The sequence below is a fragment of the Barbatula barbatula genome (genome assembly GCF_947034865.1).
Source record: "Barbatula barbatula genome assembly, chromosome: 4".
In the NCBI taxonomy this organism is placed as follows: domain Eukaryota; kingdom Metazoa; phylum Chordata; class Actinopteri; order Cypriniformes; family Nemacheilidae; genus Barbatula; species Barbatula barbatula.
Window position 1 is genome coordinate 28,062,383 of NC_136768.1, and position 19,623 is coordinate 28,082,005.

The window sequence follows — 19,623 nt, forward strand, 5'->3', positions numbered from 1 at the left end:
TGATTGGCTCATCGCCTCAATAGCGATCACGTGACAAGACGCTTTATAAACACACAGACAACATTCACTAGACATTCATTCACTATTGTGCGACATTACACAACAAACAATGAGAGAGATTCTCTCCGCTAATGTAAACTCTTCAGTGTCGCAGAGATGAAGGCCAATGATGTCATGTTCGTTCCGGAAGTGACGTCGCTCCGTTGCTATGGGTGTTCTCGTGCTGTGTGATCGGCGACAGAAGACAGAAATAAACAAGCAAACAGAGAGTTTGTCGAGATGAACTGATCACTGATCACATCCTGAGCTCGCACTGTGAGTACACGTGTAGAGAAAACACATATACACACACACACAGAGAGAAAATCATCTTCGGTTTCATTCTTCTGCCTGTCTGTCGGTCGCCAAATATCTGTGTCATGGATGTTCGTTTGCTGAATTGTTCTATAATTTGTATTATTCGTATTTTAAAGTTAGTTTTTTAAAACAAATATGATTATCTGTAAAACTCTATAAGGATTCACTTGAACAAATGTGTGTGTGTTTCAGGCAGGTGGAGTGTGTGTGTGTGTGTGTGTGTGTGTGATGGCTGGTAAGGTGAAGTGGGTGACGGACATTGAGAAATCTGTGCTGATCAATAACTTTGAGAAGAGAGGCTGGATCCAAGTGACCGACAGCGATGACTGGAACTTCTACTGGTAAGACACTTATAAATCTCACTTTTGGTCCCGTCCATTTGTTGCCGTGACAACCGGGATGCTTCAGTCGGACCCGCGGTCTGATTTCAAGAAGTCTTTACAGGCAGAAGTTCATTAGATGTTGTACCGTGCACAGGATGAGCATCCAGACCATCAGGAACGTCTTCAGCGTGGACACCGGCTACCGGCTGTCAGATGATCAGATGGTCAATCACTTCCCCAACCACTACGAGCTGACCCGAAAAGATCTGATGATCAAAAACATCAAGCGCTACAGGAAAGAGCTGGAGAAAGAGTGCAGTCCGCTCGCAGAGAAAGATGAGGGTGGAAAACACATTCACCTGGGTACGTCTTCACATTTCACTGTTGCGTTGGGTCTTGATACTTCTACACATCAGACCGTCTCTTCTCACGTGCACTTTGACAGATTTCGTGCCGGTGACGTTCATGTTGCCGTCGGACTACAATCTGTTCGTGGAGGAGTTCAGGAAGAGTCCGTCCAGCACGTGGATCATGAAGCCATGTGGAAAAGCTCAGGGGAAAGGCATCTTCCTCATCAACAAACTCTCCCAGATCAAGAAATGGTCTCGAGACAGTCGCACGTCCACGTAAGTCGGAAACATCATCCTTTAGAAGACACGCGGTACGGGACAGATGTTCTTTTAATCACTTATAAAGCCTTAAAGGGTTTAGCCCCTACCTACCTAACAGAGCTTCTATCACACTACAACCCATCACGCTCTCTAAGATCTCAAAACTCTTTTGATAACACCTAGAATAACTAAATCCACCAAAGGGGGTCGAGCTTTCTCATACGTAGCACCTAAACTCTGGAATAACCTTCCTGATATTATTCCAGGATCAGAGACACTCGCCCAATTTAAATCTAGATTAAAAACACATCTTTACAGACAAACATTCACTTCATGCTAAATAAACCACCGGGAGATGCTGACATTAGATATTATTTACTAGAATAATTGAACTTGTTCTATAAACGCCATGTAGTTTACTGTGTTTTAGCTTTTTTGTGTTTTTCATATTTTCTCCTGTAAAGCTGCTTTGGAACAATGCAAATTATGAAAAGCGCTATATAAATAAAATTGAATTTAATTATAACTGTAAACTGTGAAACCTAAAAAATATTCACAGTTTTTGTAAATAAAAAAAAAGTATTATAAGAATGATAAATTTAGTCTAAAAACAATTAGGAAATCCAGGTCTATACAGAGAGAGCATCTAATGGTTCAGCACTGCGCATGTTTTATCTTTTTCTTCCACTAGATGGCACTAAAATGTCAAAAATTAGATTTTCAAGGCATTCTCTGCCCTCTAACCTGACATGATGCATTAATAAAAAATAATAAAATGTGTAATTCTTGCATAAATAAAATAAATAATCATTAAATTGACCAAAATCACAACATTGTGCTATAATTAATGACATAATATGTTTTAATTTAATAAGTTATTATATTATGTTTACATTATATATATATATATATATATATATATATATATATATATATATATATACACATACACATATGTAACAAAATGTTAAGCACTTAATACGCTGATGACGAAGATAAATGTAGTTTTCTTAAGGTAAGGTTTGTAATGTATGAACTGAAATGATTTTTAAACGTGATGTTGTTTTGCAGGTTCGTGGCAGCAAACAGTGGAAAGGAAGCGTATGTCATCTCACTATACATCGACAATCCTCTGTTGATTGGAGGGAAGAAGTTTGACTTGCGTCTGTATGTGTTGGTCACCAGCTATCGACCTCTCAAATGTTACATGTAAGTTGACCGTGTCCGTCTCAATCGCGTCGAGCCGGAAGCATCCACTGATGTGAAGCGTTTGTGTTTGTCAGGTATAAACTGGGCTTCTGTCGCTTCTGTACGGTGAAATACACGCCCAGCACCAGTGAACTGGACAACATGTTCGTCCACCTCACCAACGTCGCCATCCAGAAGCACGGAGTGAGTCATTTGCTTCTGTTTTATTCAGTTGTTTTTGCTTTTCATTTATAATGTTTGGCCTTGAACATCAAAATAAGTGTAGTTTAATTCATATGGTCACTGGCAGTCATATCGCTCACCTCTCGTGTTCGGTGTTTGTGTAGCATGAATGATGAATGTTTGACTCTCGTGTTATTGCAGGGCGACTATAATCACGTTCACGGAGGAAAGTGGACGGTCAGTAACCTGCGTCTGTATCTGGAGAGCACCAGAGGACACGACGTCACCAATCACCTGTTCGATCAGATCCACTGGATCATCGTCCAATCACTGAAAGCAGTGGCTGTAAGTCTCACTGTGAATATGTTGTGAGAACCTCAGAAAAGAGCAAATGTTTCGATATAGACTGCATATTCAGGGTCTGATCTGCCTGCGTTCTCTCTGTAGCCCGTCATGAACAATGACAAGCACTGCTTCGAGTGTTACGGTTATGACATCATCATCGACGATAAACTCAAACCGTGGCTGATCGAGGTGAGCCTCATTTATTTCACGACGCGCACGTCAAAGTCAGCGAGCGTTAACTGTCCGTCTGTCTGTTTCAGGTGAACGCGTCTCCTTCTCTGACCTCCAGCACAGCCAACGACCGGATCCTGAAGTACAACCTCATCAACGACACGCTGAACATCGTCACGCCCAACGGTGAAATCCAAGAGTGCCGCTGGAACCGTAGCCTACCCAGAGAGGCTCTGGGACACTATGAAGTGCTGTGAGTGACATGTGAATTTCAAAAACCAGGCAATCCCAGAGGATGACAGATCTAAAACGGTCTGTTTTACAGATACGACGAGGAGCAGGCCATGAGCGAGAGCAACGAGCGTGACCTCCGGGGCCGATCGGGCCAGTCATCGGGGTCAAAGGGCACGAGATCGAGCAGCGTCCGCCCTTTCCCAGCCACCTGGAAGTGATGTCAGCTGACCACGGCCCTTCGATCTGGAGTGCGGACCCTGCATGATCTGACTGAAAGATATTTGAGCGTGTGTGCCGCACAAACCCTGTCCGCATGATACCAACGTGCCTTTACAGGCAATTCTGACATGTTCAACGTCTGAAGAAAAGGTTTACAGTTGAAATACGGTGAAATATGAAAGCAACACACCGGACCACATGATTTGGCTTAAAGGTACAGTTCACTCAAAAAGCATTCACTCAGCCTCGTGTCATTTCATACCTGTATAAACGATTATATTTGGAAGAATGTTAGCCATTTTCAATTCTGTGGCATCATTGACTGCCATAGCAGGAAACATGAAATGGTAGTGAAAGGTGCCCCAGAAGTGATCGTGTTCCTAAATGCTTCAAAACATCTCACTTTGTGTTCAACAGAACAACAAAATACATGTATATAGATGTATATAGGTTTAAAACAACCTGAGGGCGAGTAAAGGGTCACATCATTTTCATTTTTGAGTGAACTTGCCCTTTAAGTGTTATTTTAAGGTATTTTAAATTTTTATATGTATGTTGGTCTTCATTTCTTATTTATTTATTTGTTACAGCACACAAATGTGTGTCGAGAGAATACTGTATAAAATACGCTATTGATATCTGTGTTAAGATTGTGTTTCTTTCAGCGATCTAAAGTTGTGTGTCAAATATCACAATGGCAATGAATGAAAAAGACAAAATATCAAGCGCAGTATTCTTGTGTCTGATGTAGACCGTTTGATTGAAATGTGCTGAATGTCTACAGGAAAGTGTATTTTTATATTACTTTAGGTTGTAAAATATCACCAGGTCCATCCACACAACTCACAAGAGTAATGCATCTACTGTGTCAGATCTTCAGTGAGTCTCCTTGGCAGTGCACATATACTGTAGAATCACAAAGACACATGTAAACAATGTGCATCATATACATTAATCATATACAAGGAGCACGAGAAACTAAAATGTTTGAAAGGTACGTAATCATTAGATTAGATGATTAGATTAGATTCAACTTTATTGTCATTACACATATACAGGTACAGTGTAACGAAATGTAGTTTAGGTCTAACCAGAAGTGCAGTTAGCAAGTGCAGGATATACAGTTAGAATAAATACAGAATACAATAGTGAGAATATAATACAGTGGGCATGGACTATAAAAATATTTTGCAGTAGGAATGTTCTATGAAAATATGACAGTAGGTATATACTATGAACAATATATACAGATGACTATATACTATGAACATTAATGTACAGGTGGATATGAACAGATAATAATTTAGACTAAAATAGTGCAAGTGATTAAGTGTGCATAAATTATTGACATTGGCTATTAAAGTTGCAGTGCAATAGGTGAGTTAATGCAGTTGTTAAAGTTACGGTGCAGTATATATCAGTTAATCATGATAGATTTAGAATAGTATTTTTGAGACTGAAGGACTGCAGTGTGGTACATACAGAGTAATGAGAATAAAATAAATAAATAAACGTATAATCTGGAAAAAAGTACATTTATATTAATAAAAATTCATTATATTTACATTTTAAGCAACAGTTGTTTGAAACAATCACATTTGTCTAATTGGACATTTAATTACTCTTTTCTTTTCAATATAATATGTATGAAAGAGGAAACGGACTTGCAACTACAAAATATATCAAATAGATAAGCGACTTTTATTTACGTGTTCTGGACTTTTATTACGACCGAGCGGAAGTGACACGAGAGGGGATGCCCTGGTGGAAGTGACGTCAGAGAGGCGCGCCTCCGCTCGCTTGTCCGTTGAAAACCGCAGAAAGTCAAAGTTCGGTCGACGCAGGAGCGACTTTAACACACACAGGTGAGGATTTCACGCGATGATGGAGAGATTGTGTGTGACGTGACGAGTTTGTCTCGTGTGTGTGTGGAGAGTTTGATCGATCAGTGAACACTGACATGTCTTCAGTTCTGTCAGATCTGATCTCTAGAGCCCCTGACACTCGGCTCGTCTTCATCAATGATGGCGATTCATTTATACACTTCTGTCTGTCTGTGTGTGTCTGTGTGTGTGTGTGTGTCTGTGTGTGTGTGTGTAAAGAGTGACACATGACAGTTTAAAGCTCGTGTGCGTGCGCGTGCGGCAGCAGCAACAGGGCGGGGCGCTTTCTGTGTTTACCTCATAATGTCTTCCTTGCTTCTTCTTCTTCTTCTTCTATTTGTGTTTAATTCGGTTAATGTGGTCTTGTTGGTTAGAACACGTCATTAATGCCCGAAGAGCTGCACGCGAGCCGCGTGTCGTGACGTCACTGTGTCTTAAGCCTCACTCTTTTGACAGATATAGACATTTATCAGCACGTGTTTCCACGGACTCGAACCCATGACCTTCGCGTTGAGCTACTGGACACGCAACACACACCGATCGGCTTTAAGTCATTCACGTTCTTATTTCTTTGAGGATGACCGGCTCTGGTTTGTTGTGTAAACACTTGTTGATGTGTTTGTGTAAGAACCTCTGTAGTCATACAGCTGTGATGTAGGAACATCAGGTTGACACGTGATGAGTTTATTGACCGGTCGTCAGTGACTCGATGAAGAGATGAGTGACCGGAAGCACAACTCGACTGACCTCACGACCTGTGTTCTGACTTTCTCAGAAGGCCTTGAAATGGTCATTACCCTTTAAAACTGTCAATCCCACAGCATGTTTACTAAATAAAGGCGAGTTGTCATTTATAATATCCATTAATATGTGGAAAAGGACATGTATCGGTCAGGAGAATAGAAAAGATTGTGCACGGCATAGAATAAAGAAATAGTCATCTAAATTAGTAGTAGTAGGTGTGTTTCTTCAACTCAAACAAATTAAATGTAAATATCTTTGTGTGTTTTTAAAAGTGTTAAGGAGTATGAGAATATCAGACATGGACACGTCTTCATGCTTATTATTATTATACATGAACATTCTGTCAGTTATTCTTCATTGATAATATCTAGCAGAACATCCAAGTGTTTTTCATGCTATTTTAATTTCACTCTGTTTAAATGACAACATCTAATGCACTCAGACAAATCAGGATGTGTTACAGTAATGAGGATTTCAGCAGAAAAACAATCAAATACATACAGCCGAGGGTGGGACGTACGGAGCGTGTTACTCAGCCGAGGGTGGGACGTAAGGAGAGTGTTACTCAGCCGAGGGTGGGACGTAAGGAGCGTGTTACTCAGCCGAGGGTGGGACGTACGGAGCGTGTTACACAGCCGAGGGTGGGACGTACGGAGCGTGTTACACAGCCGAGGGTGGGACGTACGGAGCGTGTTACTCAGCCGAGGGTGGGACGTACGGAGCGTGTTACTCAGCCGAGGGTGGGACGTACGGAGCGTGTTACTCAGCCGAGGGTGGGACGTAAGGAGCGTGTTACTCAGCCGAGGGTGGGACGTACGGAGCGTGTTACTCAGCCGAGGGTGGGACGTACGGAGCGTGTTACTCAGCCGAGGGTGGGACGTACGGAGCGTGTTACACAGCCGAGGGTGGGACGTAAGGAGCGTGTTACTCAGCCGAGGGTGGGACGTAAGGAGCGTGTTACTCAGCCGAGGGTGGGACGTACGGAGCGTGTTACTCAGCCGAGGGTGGGACGTACGGAGCGTGTTACACAGCCGAGGGTGGGACGTAAGGAGCGTGTTACTCAGCCGAGGGTGGGACGTAAGGAGCGTGTTACTCAGCCGAGGGTGGGACGTACGGAGCGTGTTACTCAGCCGAGGGTGGGACGTACGGAGCGTGTTACACAGCCGAGGGTGGGACGTAAGGAGCGTGTTACTCAGCCGAGGGTGGGACGTAAGGAGCGTGTTACTCAGCCGAGGGTGGGACGTAAGGAGCGTGTTACTCAGCCGAGGGTGGGACGTAAGGAGCGTGTTACTCAGCCGAGGGTGGGACGTACGAAGCGTGTTACTCAGCCGAGGGTGGGACGTAAGGAGCGTGTTACTCAGCCGAGGGTGGGACGTAAGGAGCGTGTTACTCAGCCGAGGGTGGGACGTAAGGAGCGTGTTACTCAGCCGAGGGTGGGACGTAAGGAGCGTGTTACTCAGCCGAGAGTTGGACGTAAGGAGCGTGTTACTCAGCCGAGAGTTGGACGTAAGGAGCGTGTTACTCAGCCGAGAGTTGGACGTAAGGAGCGTGTTACTCAGCCGAGGGTGGGACGTACGAAGCGTGTTACTCAGCCGAGGGTGGGACGTACGGAGCGTGTTACTCAGCCGAGGGTGGGACGTAAGGAGCGTGTTACTCAGCCGAGGGTGGGACGTAAGGAGCGTGTTACTCAGCCGAGGGTGGGACGTAAGGAGCGTGTTACTCAGCCGAGAGTTGGACGTAAGGAGCGTGTTACTCAGCCGAGGGTGGGACGTACGAAGCGTGTTACTCAGCCGAGGGTGGGACGTACGGAGCGTGTTACTCAGCCGAGGGTGGGACGTACGGAGCGTGTTACACAGCCGAGGGTGGGACGTACGGAGCGTGTTACACAGCCGAGGGTGGGACGTACGGAGCGTGTTACACAGCCGAGGGTGGGACGCAAGGAGCGTGTTACTCGGCCGAGGGTGGGACGTAAGGAGCGTGTTACTCCGCCGAGGGTGGGACGTACGGAGCGTGTTACACAGCCGAGGGTGGGACGTACGGAGCGTGTTACACAGCCGAGGGTGGGACGTACGGAGCGTGTTACTCAGCCGAGGGTGGGACGTACGGAGCGTGTTACTCAGCCGAGGGTGGGACGTACGGAGCGTGTTACACAGCCGAGGGTGGGACGTACGGAGCGTGTTACTCAGCTGATGATGGCGTGAGTGAGTTTGAGGGTGGACTTGTCTCATCTGACTAAACGACTATTCGTTTATTCTTATATTCTTGTATTTTTTGCTGAAAGCTCGTGATGTATTTTGTGATGAACAGGTCAATGGTGGTGACTTTTGTTATTCTTCTGGTCAATATGAGACCCTCATAATGGACGTTTCCGCATGCTGGTGTCTTTCATGGTGTTTGGACATGAGACAGATGTGTCTGGTGTTCCAGTAACATCTGGACTTTTTTCTCTATCTGATCACATAAAAAGAAGAACTGTCCTCTTGGTCACGTATTCATATCTGTCCACATTATAGAACAACAGCAAACTGTGGACTAACACAAATTTAACTGGCATTTATTCAAGAGCTAAAATTATAAAATGTTATAATTGATTCATTTGATTTTGAGATCTTTACAGAGTAGTTCACCTTCAAATAGAAAATTCTGTCATCATTTACTCGCCCTCTTGTCATTTCACACCTGTATGACTTTCTTTCTTCCACAGAACACAGAAGAAGATATTTAGAAGAAAGAATTCTCTAGCATTGGCGCGAGGGCGGGGCTGCAATGACTGACAGATTTCAGACTGCCACCTTCATCTTTGAACGATCCAATCAGTTGGATGAAATCAAGTCCCGCCCTACATTTGTCTCGTGTATACGTCACAATACGGAAATAAGACAGTCGCTACTAACGTTTTATGCCGACTGTAAGTGTTTGAGTGACAGTTCTGCTGAACATCCCATCAGTCCATCAGGCGTGTCCACAGAAGAACTGCTGGACTCGGTTAGGGCTGAATCACCATTAACACTAAATATCATGTAAATCTGTCTAGAACGATTGTGATGTCAGAAAGTCTTGTGTTTCATGCGCAGTTTGTCCATAAGACACGGCTCTGTGATCATGAGGAAATGCTGTGCGAGTTTGAGACGCTTATACCATCAAACATCATCACTGTGATCCACATTGTGTGCGCTTTATTTCCCAAATATCGTCCAGCTCTAGTTTCGGCTCATATTTGTGAGCGCTGATAGTCTCACTATCATCTCCACGCTTCATGTGAAGGGTACCTAAGCATTCAGGATTTCTTTCAGGATCTGCGGTTTGTGATCCGTTGTGAAGAACAGTTTCTGGGCTTTATAGAGCTCACAGCTGTTGCACTGGACGTACGCTGTGTGTGTATGTCCCCGTGTAAAGCATAGACGTTCACGTCCGGTAGCTGTTGAAAGAAACTGTTTACTCAAAATAACCATTCACCCACCTTTGTGTTATTTAGCAGACGCTTTATCCAAAGTGACTTACAGAGAGTTCAGGCAGCGCTAAGCGATAAAAGAGCAATAGTACGAAGTTACTAGTTTCAACAAAACCCAGAACAACACCTGTTGAGAGAAGAGAGAGTGTTAGTGTTTTTTCCTCTCATTTGTCTGTCAAGTTTTCATAGAAGCGATGGGATATATAGCTGCTTTAGATACATAAGATCAAATGTCTGTGGTTGTGGAGAGGCATTTAAATGTTACGGCTGTGTGCCGTTTCACTGATGGATATGGACGGACGTTTCATCCTCATTTATTTCAGATATCATATTTAAAACAGTATTTAAATCAGATCTATATTTCTCTTCCAAATATATTGAAATAAATAATATGCATTTCCCAACAACCGCACCCAAAAACTGCCACCGTCACAGCCCTCGTTTCCTGTCGTATAGAAAACTGCTTCTAGAATGGATGAAATGTCTAGTTTTAATTGAATCTACCGTGTGTTTAATAATCAAAATGACGCAGTGTGTCATTATAAATATCACTTGCGCTGTATGTCAAGCGTTTCGATGTCATGTGAGAGATTGTGAAGAACCCACTTCAGCCGTTGTGACCGGAGAATGAGGAAACAGTGTTGTTTTTGGGTGTCCTGTTCCTTTAAGAGTCTTTTCTGTTTCCCTGTTCCTCTTTCACTTTGCTAAATCAGTTTATGTAATGTTGTTTGAGTTGTTAGATCATGGAAAGTATGAGCTTCCTCCAGAGCGCCGTGTGTGTGTGTTTGGTAGCGACGTGTGTTTTGGAGATAAAGCGGCTTACAGAGGTCACAGAGGTCAAACGCTCCTGGAAGAATGACAGGAATTCTCATCACATCCTCAGCATGTTCCACATTATTGAGCTTGTTTCTTGCTTGCATACGTGCTGGTCGATCTCTCATCTGTTTACAGTGTTACTAAGTGTTATGAAACTATACAACTTCTGCTTTAATGAATCTATGAACATTAAGCATTATTAAGCAAGATGAGCCTTCTACAGTAACCAAAGTTTATCCATGATCTCTGTAGTAAAAGATGTTCAAGCTGCCAAACTTTAATCCTGCGTGTGTATAATCATACACTAATGGAAACATGGTTCATTTCACAAATGGGTTGCTAAGCTAGCTCAGGTTTGGTTGAAAGGAGTTCAACTTGAATCTGGCCCTTTAATATCGGAGGACATCCTAATTTTAAGGATTGTATTCTTGACCACATCTACAGGAAGTGAAATGCTGATGATGTTTTCTTTCAGCCATGTCGGACTTCACGGACTCTTCTACTGACGTGTCCAGCGACAGCTTCTGGGAGGTACGTGATGTAACACGCACCGCATTTCTCCGCTCGCTCGCTGTGTTTTTAATCGTCACGTCTCGTCTCAGGTGGGAAACTACAAGCGCACAGTGAAGCGAGTGGACGATGGGAACAGGCTGTGCAATGACCTGATGAACTGCATTCACGAGCGAGCGCGAATCGAGAAAGCTTACGCTCAGCAGCTCACCGAATGGGCTAAACGCTGGAGACAACTCATCGAGAAAGGTACAACATGCTTTAGCTTAGCACACAAACAACGCTTTCATTCAACATGTTTAAATGAACGAATGTCCTGACTCGACGGCAGGTCTTGATGAGGTGTTGTGTATATATAAAGACAGACCAACTCCAGGTTTATGAACTAGTAAACATCGGTCCTTCAGTGTGAATTCTTCAGAGCACAGGAAATGCAAGATCTTGTTTTGTGTACACACTTTGACCGCTCGCATGAGTGAAGATCGGTTTGTCCAAATAGCCGAGTCATTTTAACATTTCTATTCGCAGCCACACTTCCTTTCCTTCCAACTAGGTGTGTTATGGTAAGTTACCACAGACAGTTAGAGCATGACCTCACTTCCTGTTAGACACACTCCATCCTCAGTCTGGCTTGTCACACATGCTGTTGGAACAGGATTGAGTTCCACAAGGAAATTAAATCTGAGGACAATGTCATGGTATCTCACAACTGCTCACAACACGCTCACAGTTTCTGTGTTAGTATTACTTAACGTTTCATAGTAGACTTTTAGCAAATGCTAAGGTGTCGCTTAGTCTTTTTTTATTTTATAGTCTCCTATGTGAATTTTGCTGTCTATGGCTCAACAGCTGCAATTATCGCTTGTAGTTTTTATCTGAGAAAAATTCCAAAATTCAAACATGTAAATGTTCATTCTGCTGGAGCTTTAGTAGTATTTTTTTATGTGGCTGGTATTCTCAGTTACGGTCAAACTTCATATCTGAGCTCAGGCCATCATGAAGGTTGATAGGATTGGAGCTGTGCAGAATCCATGAGAACCCCAGTGGGCTCAGGACAGAACTCTGGGGGTTTCCTGTGTTCAATTATGGTTTGGTGGCGATTGGCTTGCTGCCAAGGGTATTACAAATCAGAATCATTTCTTTAATTTCATCCAGTTGATAATCTTTCTTGCCCTGGCTACTGTAGGGCCTCAGTACGGGACGGTGGAGCGGGCGTGGTGCGCCCTCATGACTGAAGCAGAGAAAGTTAGCGACCTGCATGTAGAAGTCAAAGCTGCTCTGATGGGCGAGGACTTTGAGAAAGTGAAGAACTGGCAGAAGGACGCCTACCATAAGCAGATGATAGGCGGCTTCAAGGAGACCAAAGAGGCGGAAGATGGGTTTCGCAAAGCCCAGAAACCCTGGGCCAAAAAACTCAAAGAGGTACACACTTACTCAACAAATATGTGCTTATGAAATTGTGCTTATATTTAGCAGCTAGCATCAGTTTCTCCCCTCTGTCTAATGTAACTACCTGTGCACTGTTCTCCAGGTAAACATTGATGAGTGAGGTACTGTTGAAATGCTTGTGTTGGTTTGTTTAAGATAAAGAAATGCACAAGGTTATTATGTTTTATGTCTTTGTGGCACGTTTAAGATTATTTGTGGTGTTATAATCTGAATTTAGAGGTCAGTGAGATTTATCTCTTGACACAGTGTTTCACCTTTGTGGCGCATTGCATATGTGTGTGCCGAATAGAAGTATGTAGAGGAGGTATGTCCAGTTTTTAAGCTCAGAGAATGCTGTGGTCATGTCGGCAGATGGATGGATTTAAGAAAGCCTTTCACAATGCCTGCAAGGAGGAGAAAACCGCCACCAGCCGAGAGAATTCAAGTAAACTTGACAATAACAACCCAGAGGCTCAGAGGAAACTGCAGGAGAAGGTGGAGAAGTGCCAGCAGGAAGTTCACAAGGTGCGTGTGAAGTTAGTTTCACATGACCGCTTTCTGCCGCTACTGTACCGTCAAGGCATGTGAATGTGCTCTGTTATGATTGGCTAATCTTTTTTCTCATTCCGTTGGGCCGCTGACAGTATCCATATGACTGCGTTTCAGACTAAAGAGCGTTACGAAAAGTCTCTGGAGGAGCTGGATAAGGTCACTCCTCAGTACATGGAGAACATGGAGCAGGTGTTTGAACAGTGGCAGCAGTTTGAAGACAACAGACTGTCCTTCTTCAAAGAGCTGCTGCTCGGCGTCAAACAACACCTCGACCTCTCCAACAATCACAAGTGAGAGCAACACATCTCAGTTTCTTTCAGCCGTGCTCTGGCAAGACCATGTGTTTGCACCGAGTTTGCATATGCGTGTGGCTGCACAGCAGTTGTGCCATCGCAGGCCATACATTTAAATGAGAGTCTGAGTGCACTCATGCAAATCTTCAGGTGTCAGATTCACAGGCGCTAACACATTCACAACCCCCTGTCCCCTCAGGTATAAGACTGTTTATTACACACTAGAAGACACCATCCAGGGCGCTGACGTTCAGGAGGACCTCAAATGGTTCCGCACGAATCGTGGTCCAGATATGAGCATGAACTGGCCTCAGTTTGAGGTTCGGCACCATTTATTTTCAAGTGATGAATCTCATGTTCCTTAACCCAGATAGCACAGGTACATCTGTAAGAGGTCTGCTAAAGATCTGCTGTGTCAAAACATCTGCACAACGTCTTAGAAAAGGCAGTTTTATAAACATATTTCAGTGTCTCAAAGACGTATTGCAGACGTGCAGTCAATCAAAAAAAAGTCTTTCAGATGTAAACGCAGACATCAAGTTTCCCAGATGTATGTGTGCTATCAGGGGCAGATTGGTTTGTTTAGATGTGAGGATGTGTATCTGCATCAGGCATCATTGCTAAAGCTGTTCATAAGTCAAATTGACCGAATTTCTTCTGGACGATCTTGATCTGGAACTGATGTGTTGTAGGAATGGTCCATGGATTTAAATCGGACACTCAGTCGACGTGAAACGAAGAGAAAACCGACTGATGAAGTGATGTTGACAGGAATCACTCAAGCGGCTGATCACGTCTCCAAAACCAGCAGCAGGTAAAAATATCAACGTGGTTTCACATGCTCAATTATATTTGCCAACACCTCTGAATATTGCGCTATGACTGTTTAAGTGCCCTAATGTCTCTCGGGCGGGTTTTCTGGACAACATGTGCAGTTAAAATATTAACATAGATGAGACGAATGTTTGGATTACACAAATCAGTTATGTTTAGTGAAAACATGAAAATCTGTCGTCATTTACTGTTTCAAGCCTGTATCTCTGTATTCTGAAGAACACAAGGAAAGATATCTGTAAGACTGGGCGACATCATCAATGACTACCACAGTAGAAAAATAATATTCTTTTGTTCTGTTGAACACAAAATGAGATATTTTGAAGAACTGAGGGATTGACGAGCATTTATTTGTTGCTATGGTACTATGGCAGTGGATGATGTAGCAGAACTGAAAATGAAGAACATTCTTCCATATATCTTTCTGTGTGTTCAGAACAATGAAATGACATGAGAAAATTCTGTTGAACTAATAATTCTGTTATTTTTCTACTTTTGACAGGTAATTGTCAGTCATTTGTTAAAGCTAAAATTAAATTTTTGTGTGTAATTTACTGTGCGGTGTGCCCTCGGTTTAATGTCCACCGTACCGTATTTATTGCTGTATTTGACAAATGATGACTTGCAGACATGCCGTAAGCATCCTCTGTCCAACCAAAAGTGTAGTTTAGAGTTATAGTGTGAGACGGGTCACGTGACTTCAAAATCACTTTTATCAAATCATTGCATTACATAGACCTTGACAGAGGGAACATCTGTTATTTTGTCAATCATTCTCTATGTTAAGGCCCAGAAGACCTATCATTCCATTCATGTGACACAATTTGCTATTGCAATAACACAAGATAGATAATATTCTTACATCCCTAATAACATGTGTAATGCTTCTTATCAAAACTCTTCTATATCGGTGATAAATGTCATTAACTTGCAGAAGAATAACAAAAGAACACACTTTTGTTTGGATTGTGTTATGCATGTGATGTTCTATGACTGTAAGCAGGTGGACTCGCCGGCCTAGAACCGTTCGTCTGTGGGTTATTTCAAAACAAGTGAAACGCTTTGGAGAGCGCTAGACATGTTTTGGTTCCTGTGCAGTTTTTTACCTAAACGGACGACAGCTTCAATATGTTTTTATTTGCCCATGGAGACGCCTGTCGAACACATTTTTCATCTCATTTGTACGCGGTAGAAGTGAAGTAAAATGCTTCCCATGATGCATTAAACCTGTTAGATTGCGCGCGCATGTGTGTGTGTGCTATATGTGCATATGTGTTTACAGATGTTTCTAATGGCCGACACGTGTGATCGCTCTTGATCGTCCGGTCTGATGTGTGTCTCTGTGTTGTTAGTTTGATTGTGCCCAGTAGCACAGAGCCGCAGTGTTCAAACCCGTTTGATGATGATGATGATGACGAGGAAGAAGAAGCAGCAGTTCAGCAGCTCAAGAGCAGCCCGCTCAATGACATAAAAGACCAAGTCCATGCCAAAACGTTGGTGAAGCCCAAAGCTCCTGTTCTCCTCTCTCTCTCTCTCTCTCTCTCTCTCTGTGGCTCCTCAGGTGGCTGTTTGTTGTTCTGCATGGCCTGTCAACGTTCACACACACCCTCTCGCTCTCTCTTCATGTGTGTCTCAGAGACATTGACCCGTTCAGCCGTGTGAGATGTCTGAGACCATGAGAGACCGTGTGTCACATGACATCTGCATGTTTCTGTCGTGTTACTGTTGGCCATCTGGTGGTCATGTGATGAACTGCATCCAGTCAAACTTCCTGTTTTCTGCTTGAATGTGCCTCATACACTCAAATCACACCAGAATTACGCACACACATACTCATATGATGTTTGTTTACAGAGCTGTTTCTGTTTGTTTGTCGCGGTTGTTTGGTCTGTTCTGCATTAGCAGGGTTTGGTTTAAGGGTGTCAAGCATGTACAGTTGACTTCAGAATCCCTTTGATGTTTAACATTAAACCATGAGAGAGATCATAGAGATGTTTATTCCACAACACTTACAAAACCCAAGAACTTGACTGTGCAAAGCATGCTGGGAAACTCGTATCACAAAACGCACTACCCATATAGCACAGGTACGTCTTTAAGAGGTCTGGAAAACATCCTAGAAAGAGCAGATTTACATCTGTTCTAAATCATAAACATCGTACAGAGTACTGACAACATTTGTGTAAAATGATTTTATGTTTTTATGATCTCTCTCAGTTTTTAAGAAGCGACAGACATCATGTGGATCATGGGTGGGCTTTGTAAGATGATCATTCGTTTCATCTCTCTTCATGTCCTTCCAGCACCTTCTCTGTAGAGAAGACTCCTGACTGTTCGGATGAGGAAACCGGGAATCCGTTCGCCAGCACGAATGCAAACGGCAACCCGTTTGACGATGAGCCGTCCCCTCCTGGCGAGGTGTCCGTCCCCGTCCGGGCGCTGTATGATTATGACGGACAGGAGCAGGATGAGCTGAGCTTTAAAGCAGGTGTGATGCTCTACGTAATCTGAGAATCATCTATTGTATTGTCAGGGGTGAATGCGTCACGTATGCATGTTGTTCACAGGAGATGAATTCATCAAGATCGGTTTGGAGGACGAGCAGGGCTGGTGTAAAGGACGCCTGACAGACGGAACCGTCGGACTCTATCCTGCCAATTACATGGTGGACATTTAGCCAGCGAGAGGACGTTTGTAGTTGTTACTGTTTGCCAACCTTAAGCTCATCTGACTGATAAACTGTGCTCATCCGGGATCGGTTGACCTCGCACGCGCTCTGTTACAGGCCACAGAGAACCTACAGGCATTAGTAGCTGTCGTAAATCCTTCACAAAGTCATTTAGCTGCGGTTAATCAGCCACTTTATTCACTTAATATAACTCTTATGTTACGATTGAAGCATCTTACAAACACATGTAAAACTGCCAGTTCATGATAATATGTCATTATACATTTTCTCAAAAAGCGCCAAATTTGTTTAAGAAACATATTCCTTTGACAACACTGATGCTGTTAAACTCAGCGCTGGGATCCGAGGGCGACTCGCTGCTCTGTGAAATATTTATGGCTGGATCTTTTTAAATGGGTTTTTAGAAAATGGGTTTTAGATATTTGAAGACCGTATCAAACGAATTGATTTCATATGCTGTAAGACTGAATCAAAGCTGATCCACACTTTTATACAACGCCAAACATATTTCTCCCGCTTGCCTTTTAATTCAGAAACCTTCCTCTGTTTTAATGACGTGTTCTGATGATCTGACATTCACTGTTTATTTTCACTTGTTCTTGGTTGTTGTCGTTTTGTTTCGGAACAAAGTTTCTCACGTTTCAGCTCTTCGTCTGCACTGAACAACTTGCTGTAGTTTATTGTCAGGTCACATGATAAATGTTTGGGAAAGGGGCACATGTATTCAGATAGTTCACAGAGAAAGCAGTTCAGCATGTTTATAGCACTAACTTACACATGCAAAAGATCCAACGCCTTCATGGGATCAAATGAATTCTAGTTTTAATATGAAAGATTTTTTTTTTGTGTGTGTATAAGCCACAAGTGCTTTGACGTATATTCCAGTGCACAAAATGCTGTGATTCACAATAAGAATGTATATTAATTGAATGTTAAAAATTCATTGTTTTATATTTGTATATATAAGATTTAACACCCCAACCCATCCAGCATCTCAGGTGGTTCATAAAGTGAGGTGATGTCTGTTGTTTGGGAAGCTGTTCAGTGTTCACGTCATGTTCTGGGCAGCGCTGTATAGAGACAGAAATGCAATATGAATGAATGAATTGAAGATGGACGTACAGGTGATGTGTTTGGTTTGTTACATCATATCGCAAAACTCTGACACTTTGCAGTTCATTTCCTTTTGAATAGTGTCATGCTGGCAACGAATAAATGAATGTTACATTGGATCAATTGTGTGTGTGTCACTTTACAACAAACATAAGATGTACAGCCAAATAAACTCGTATACTGCAAAGTTCCTAGTGCTGGACACTTAAATAATAAAAAACATCAAACACAATATACAAACGTTTAAGATTGTTCATAGTTTCAAGTGCAGACAACAAATACTAAATTCTTCTTTATTTTACTTGACGTCTCATTAAAGTTCTTAAGTTTGACATGATTTGTACAAAAAGAAGGAATATGTTTTTCCACAGGTGATTTAAGACGTTTGGACCTGTGTATTAATAAAAATTCAATTTGTTTATAAAGCGCTTTTCACGGTGTGCATTTTTCAAGAGCATTAAAGAATAAGAAAAACACAAAAAAGTTCAAACCCAGCACAGTGCGTGGTGTTTATAGGACAAGCAAGATCATTCTAGTCAATAATAATATCTAATGTCCGCAGTCTCCCGGTGAGCAAGCCGACACGGCCTGTGGCGATGAACCCAAACTCTGATGATGAAGAAATAAACCACACTCAGCCGGGAGGACCAGATCTCCTCTGATGTGTCACAGCTGCACTCGCTGACTTTGATGAAAAGCTTCAGAGTAAATGTTTATGAAGAATAGATCTGTTTAGACATTTCATTTGTCGGTCTTATTAAGTGATGGCTATCAGAGAACAGATGAATGTTATTAGCAGGGATAATGGCTTAATGTAACTGAGTGCAGCTATAACTTCAGAATGCTGTCATGTGACAACACAAATGATAAAGTACACGTGAACACAGTTTGTAAACAAGTGTTGATTTCCTTTAAAGAGTGCGCAGCTCGTGACGCAGGGCTGTGACGCAACGGCGTCAGGAAGTGCAGCGGTCTTAAGTGTAGATATATAAATAACTAGATGCTGCATTGGCATCTGTTCCGCAGTTCGTCCGCCATATTGGAACGGAGCGAACCGGCCCATTCAACCTCAAGCTGACTTGTGTATGATTATGAAAAAAAATCTATTGTTGCTTAAACTCGAATATTATATCTGCTTAACTAACACTTGATAACAACGAAAGGGTGCTGACGCGGAGAAGCTTATTCATGCATTTATGACCTCAAGACTTGACTACTGTAATGCGCTACTTAGTGTTTGTCCTTCATCATCAATAAACAAACTACAGTTAGTTCAGAAAACACCATCACATAACCCCAATGTTATCAACCCTTCACTGGATACACATTAAGTATCGTATTGACTTTAAAGTTCTTTTAATCACTTATAAAGCCTTAAAGGGTTTAGCATCTACCTACCTAACAGAGCTTCTATCACACTACAACCCATCACGCTCTCTAAGATCTCAAAACTCTTTTGATAACACCTAGAATAACTAAATCCACCAAAGGAGGTCGAGCTTTCTCATACGTAGACCCTAAACTCTGGAATAACCTTCCTGATATTATTCCAGGATCAGACACAGTGTGTTTTACCCTTGCTTGGGTTTTTCGTTTTTCCCCTGTAAAGCTGCTTTGGAACAATGCAAATTGTGAAAAGTAAAACTGAATTGAATTGAATTCACATTTTTCTGAAATTC

At 42.7% G+C, this 19,623-nt stretch overlaps 2 protein-coding genes across 10 annotated transcripts; both read left to right on the forward strand.

The window, feature by feature from the left end:
• Positions 1–28: 28 nt before the first annotated feature.
• On the forward strand, positions 29–4,523 carry ttll1 (tubulin tyrosine ligase-like family, member 1). Of its 3 annotated transcripts, none has more exons than XM_079455111.1 (10): positions 29–315; positions 550–698; positions 835–1,043; positions 1,126–1,306; positions 2,363–2,500; positions 2,575–2,683; positions 2,864–3,007; positions 3,110–3,196; positions 3,268–3,431; positions 3,504–4,523. In XM_079455111.1, the coding sequence occupies exons 2-10, from the start codon at positions 586–588 to the stop codon at positions 3,628–3,630; spliced, it is 1,272 nt and encodes a 423-aa protein (XP_079311237.1). In that variant the 5' UTR covers positions 29–315; positions 550–585; the 3' UTR covers positions 3,631–4,523. The 3 variants fall into 3 exon arrangements, with proteins under 3 accessions (XP_079311237.1, XP_079311236.1, XP_079311235.1); XM_079455110.1 differs by having other exon boundaries at positions 802–1,043; positions 3,504–4,392; XM_079455109.1 differs by having other exon boundaries at positions 793–1,043; positions 3,504–4,338.
• An 815-nt stretch (positions 4,524–5,338) lies between these two features.
• pacsin2 (protein kinase C and casein kinase substrate in neurons 2) lies at positions 5,339–18,063 on the forward strand. Of its 7 annotated transcripts, none has more exons than XM_079455092.1 (12): positions 5,382–5,496; positions 8,963–9,243; positions 11,001–11,056; positions 11,128–11,284; positions 12,222–12,457; positions 12,836–12,988; positions 13,130–13,305; positions 13,508–13,628; positions 14,001–14,122; positions 15,495–15,635; positions 16,446–16,630; positions 16,710–18,063. In XM_079455092.1, the coding sequence occupies exons 3-12, from the start codon at positions 11,003–11,005 to the stop codon at positions 16,817–16,819; spliced, it is 1,455 nt and encodes a 484-aa protein (XP_079311218.1). In that variant the 5' UTR covers positions 5,382–5,496; positions 8,963–9,243; positions 11,001–11,002; the 3' UTR covers positions 16,820–18,063. The 7 variants fall into 7 exon arrangements, 6 of the variants coding, with proteins under 6 accessions (XP_079311217.1, XP_079311219.1, XP_079311218.1 ...); XM_079455089.1 differs by having other exon boundaries at positions 8,963–9,166; XM_079455091.1 differs by lacking the exon at positions 8,963–9,243 and having other exon boundaries at positions 5,339–5,496.
• The last annotated feature ends 1,560 nt before the right edge of the window (positions 18,064–19,623 follow it).

What these genes read in the sequence shown, in the direction of transcription:
- ttll1 (XM_079455109.1), top strand. Translation starts at nt 586, where the DNA reads ATGGCTGGTAAGGTGAAGTGGGTGACGGACATTGAGAAATCTGTGCTG. An exon ending in CGAGACAGTCGCACGTCCAC is followed by an intron (nt 1,307 to 2,362) that starts GTAAGTCGGAAA and finishes GTTGTTTTGCAG; the next exon opens with GTTCGTGGCAGCAAACAGTG. An exon ending in CGACCTCTCAAATGTTACAT is followed by an intron (nt 2,501 to 2,574) that starts GTAAGTTGACCG and finishes TGTGTTTGTCAG; the next exon opens with GTATAAACTGGGCTTCTGTC.
- pacsin2 (XM_079455089.1), top strand. Translation starts at nt 9,025, where the DNA reads ATGACTGACAGATTTCAGACTGCCACCTTCATCTTTGAACGATCCAAT. An exon ending in GCCAGCAGGAAGTTCACAAG is followed by an intron (nt 12,989 to 13,129) that starts GTGCGTGTGAAG and finishes ACTGCGTTTCAG; the next exon opens with ACTAAAGAGCGTTACGAAAA. An exon ending in GTCTCCAAAACCAGCAGCAG is followed by an intron (nt 14,123 to 15,494) that starts GTAAAAATATCA and finishes CTGTGTTGTTAG; the next exon opens with TTTGATTGTGCCCAGTAGCA.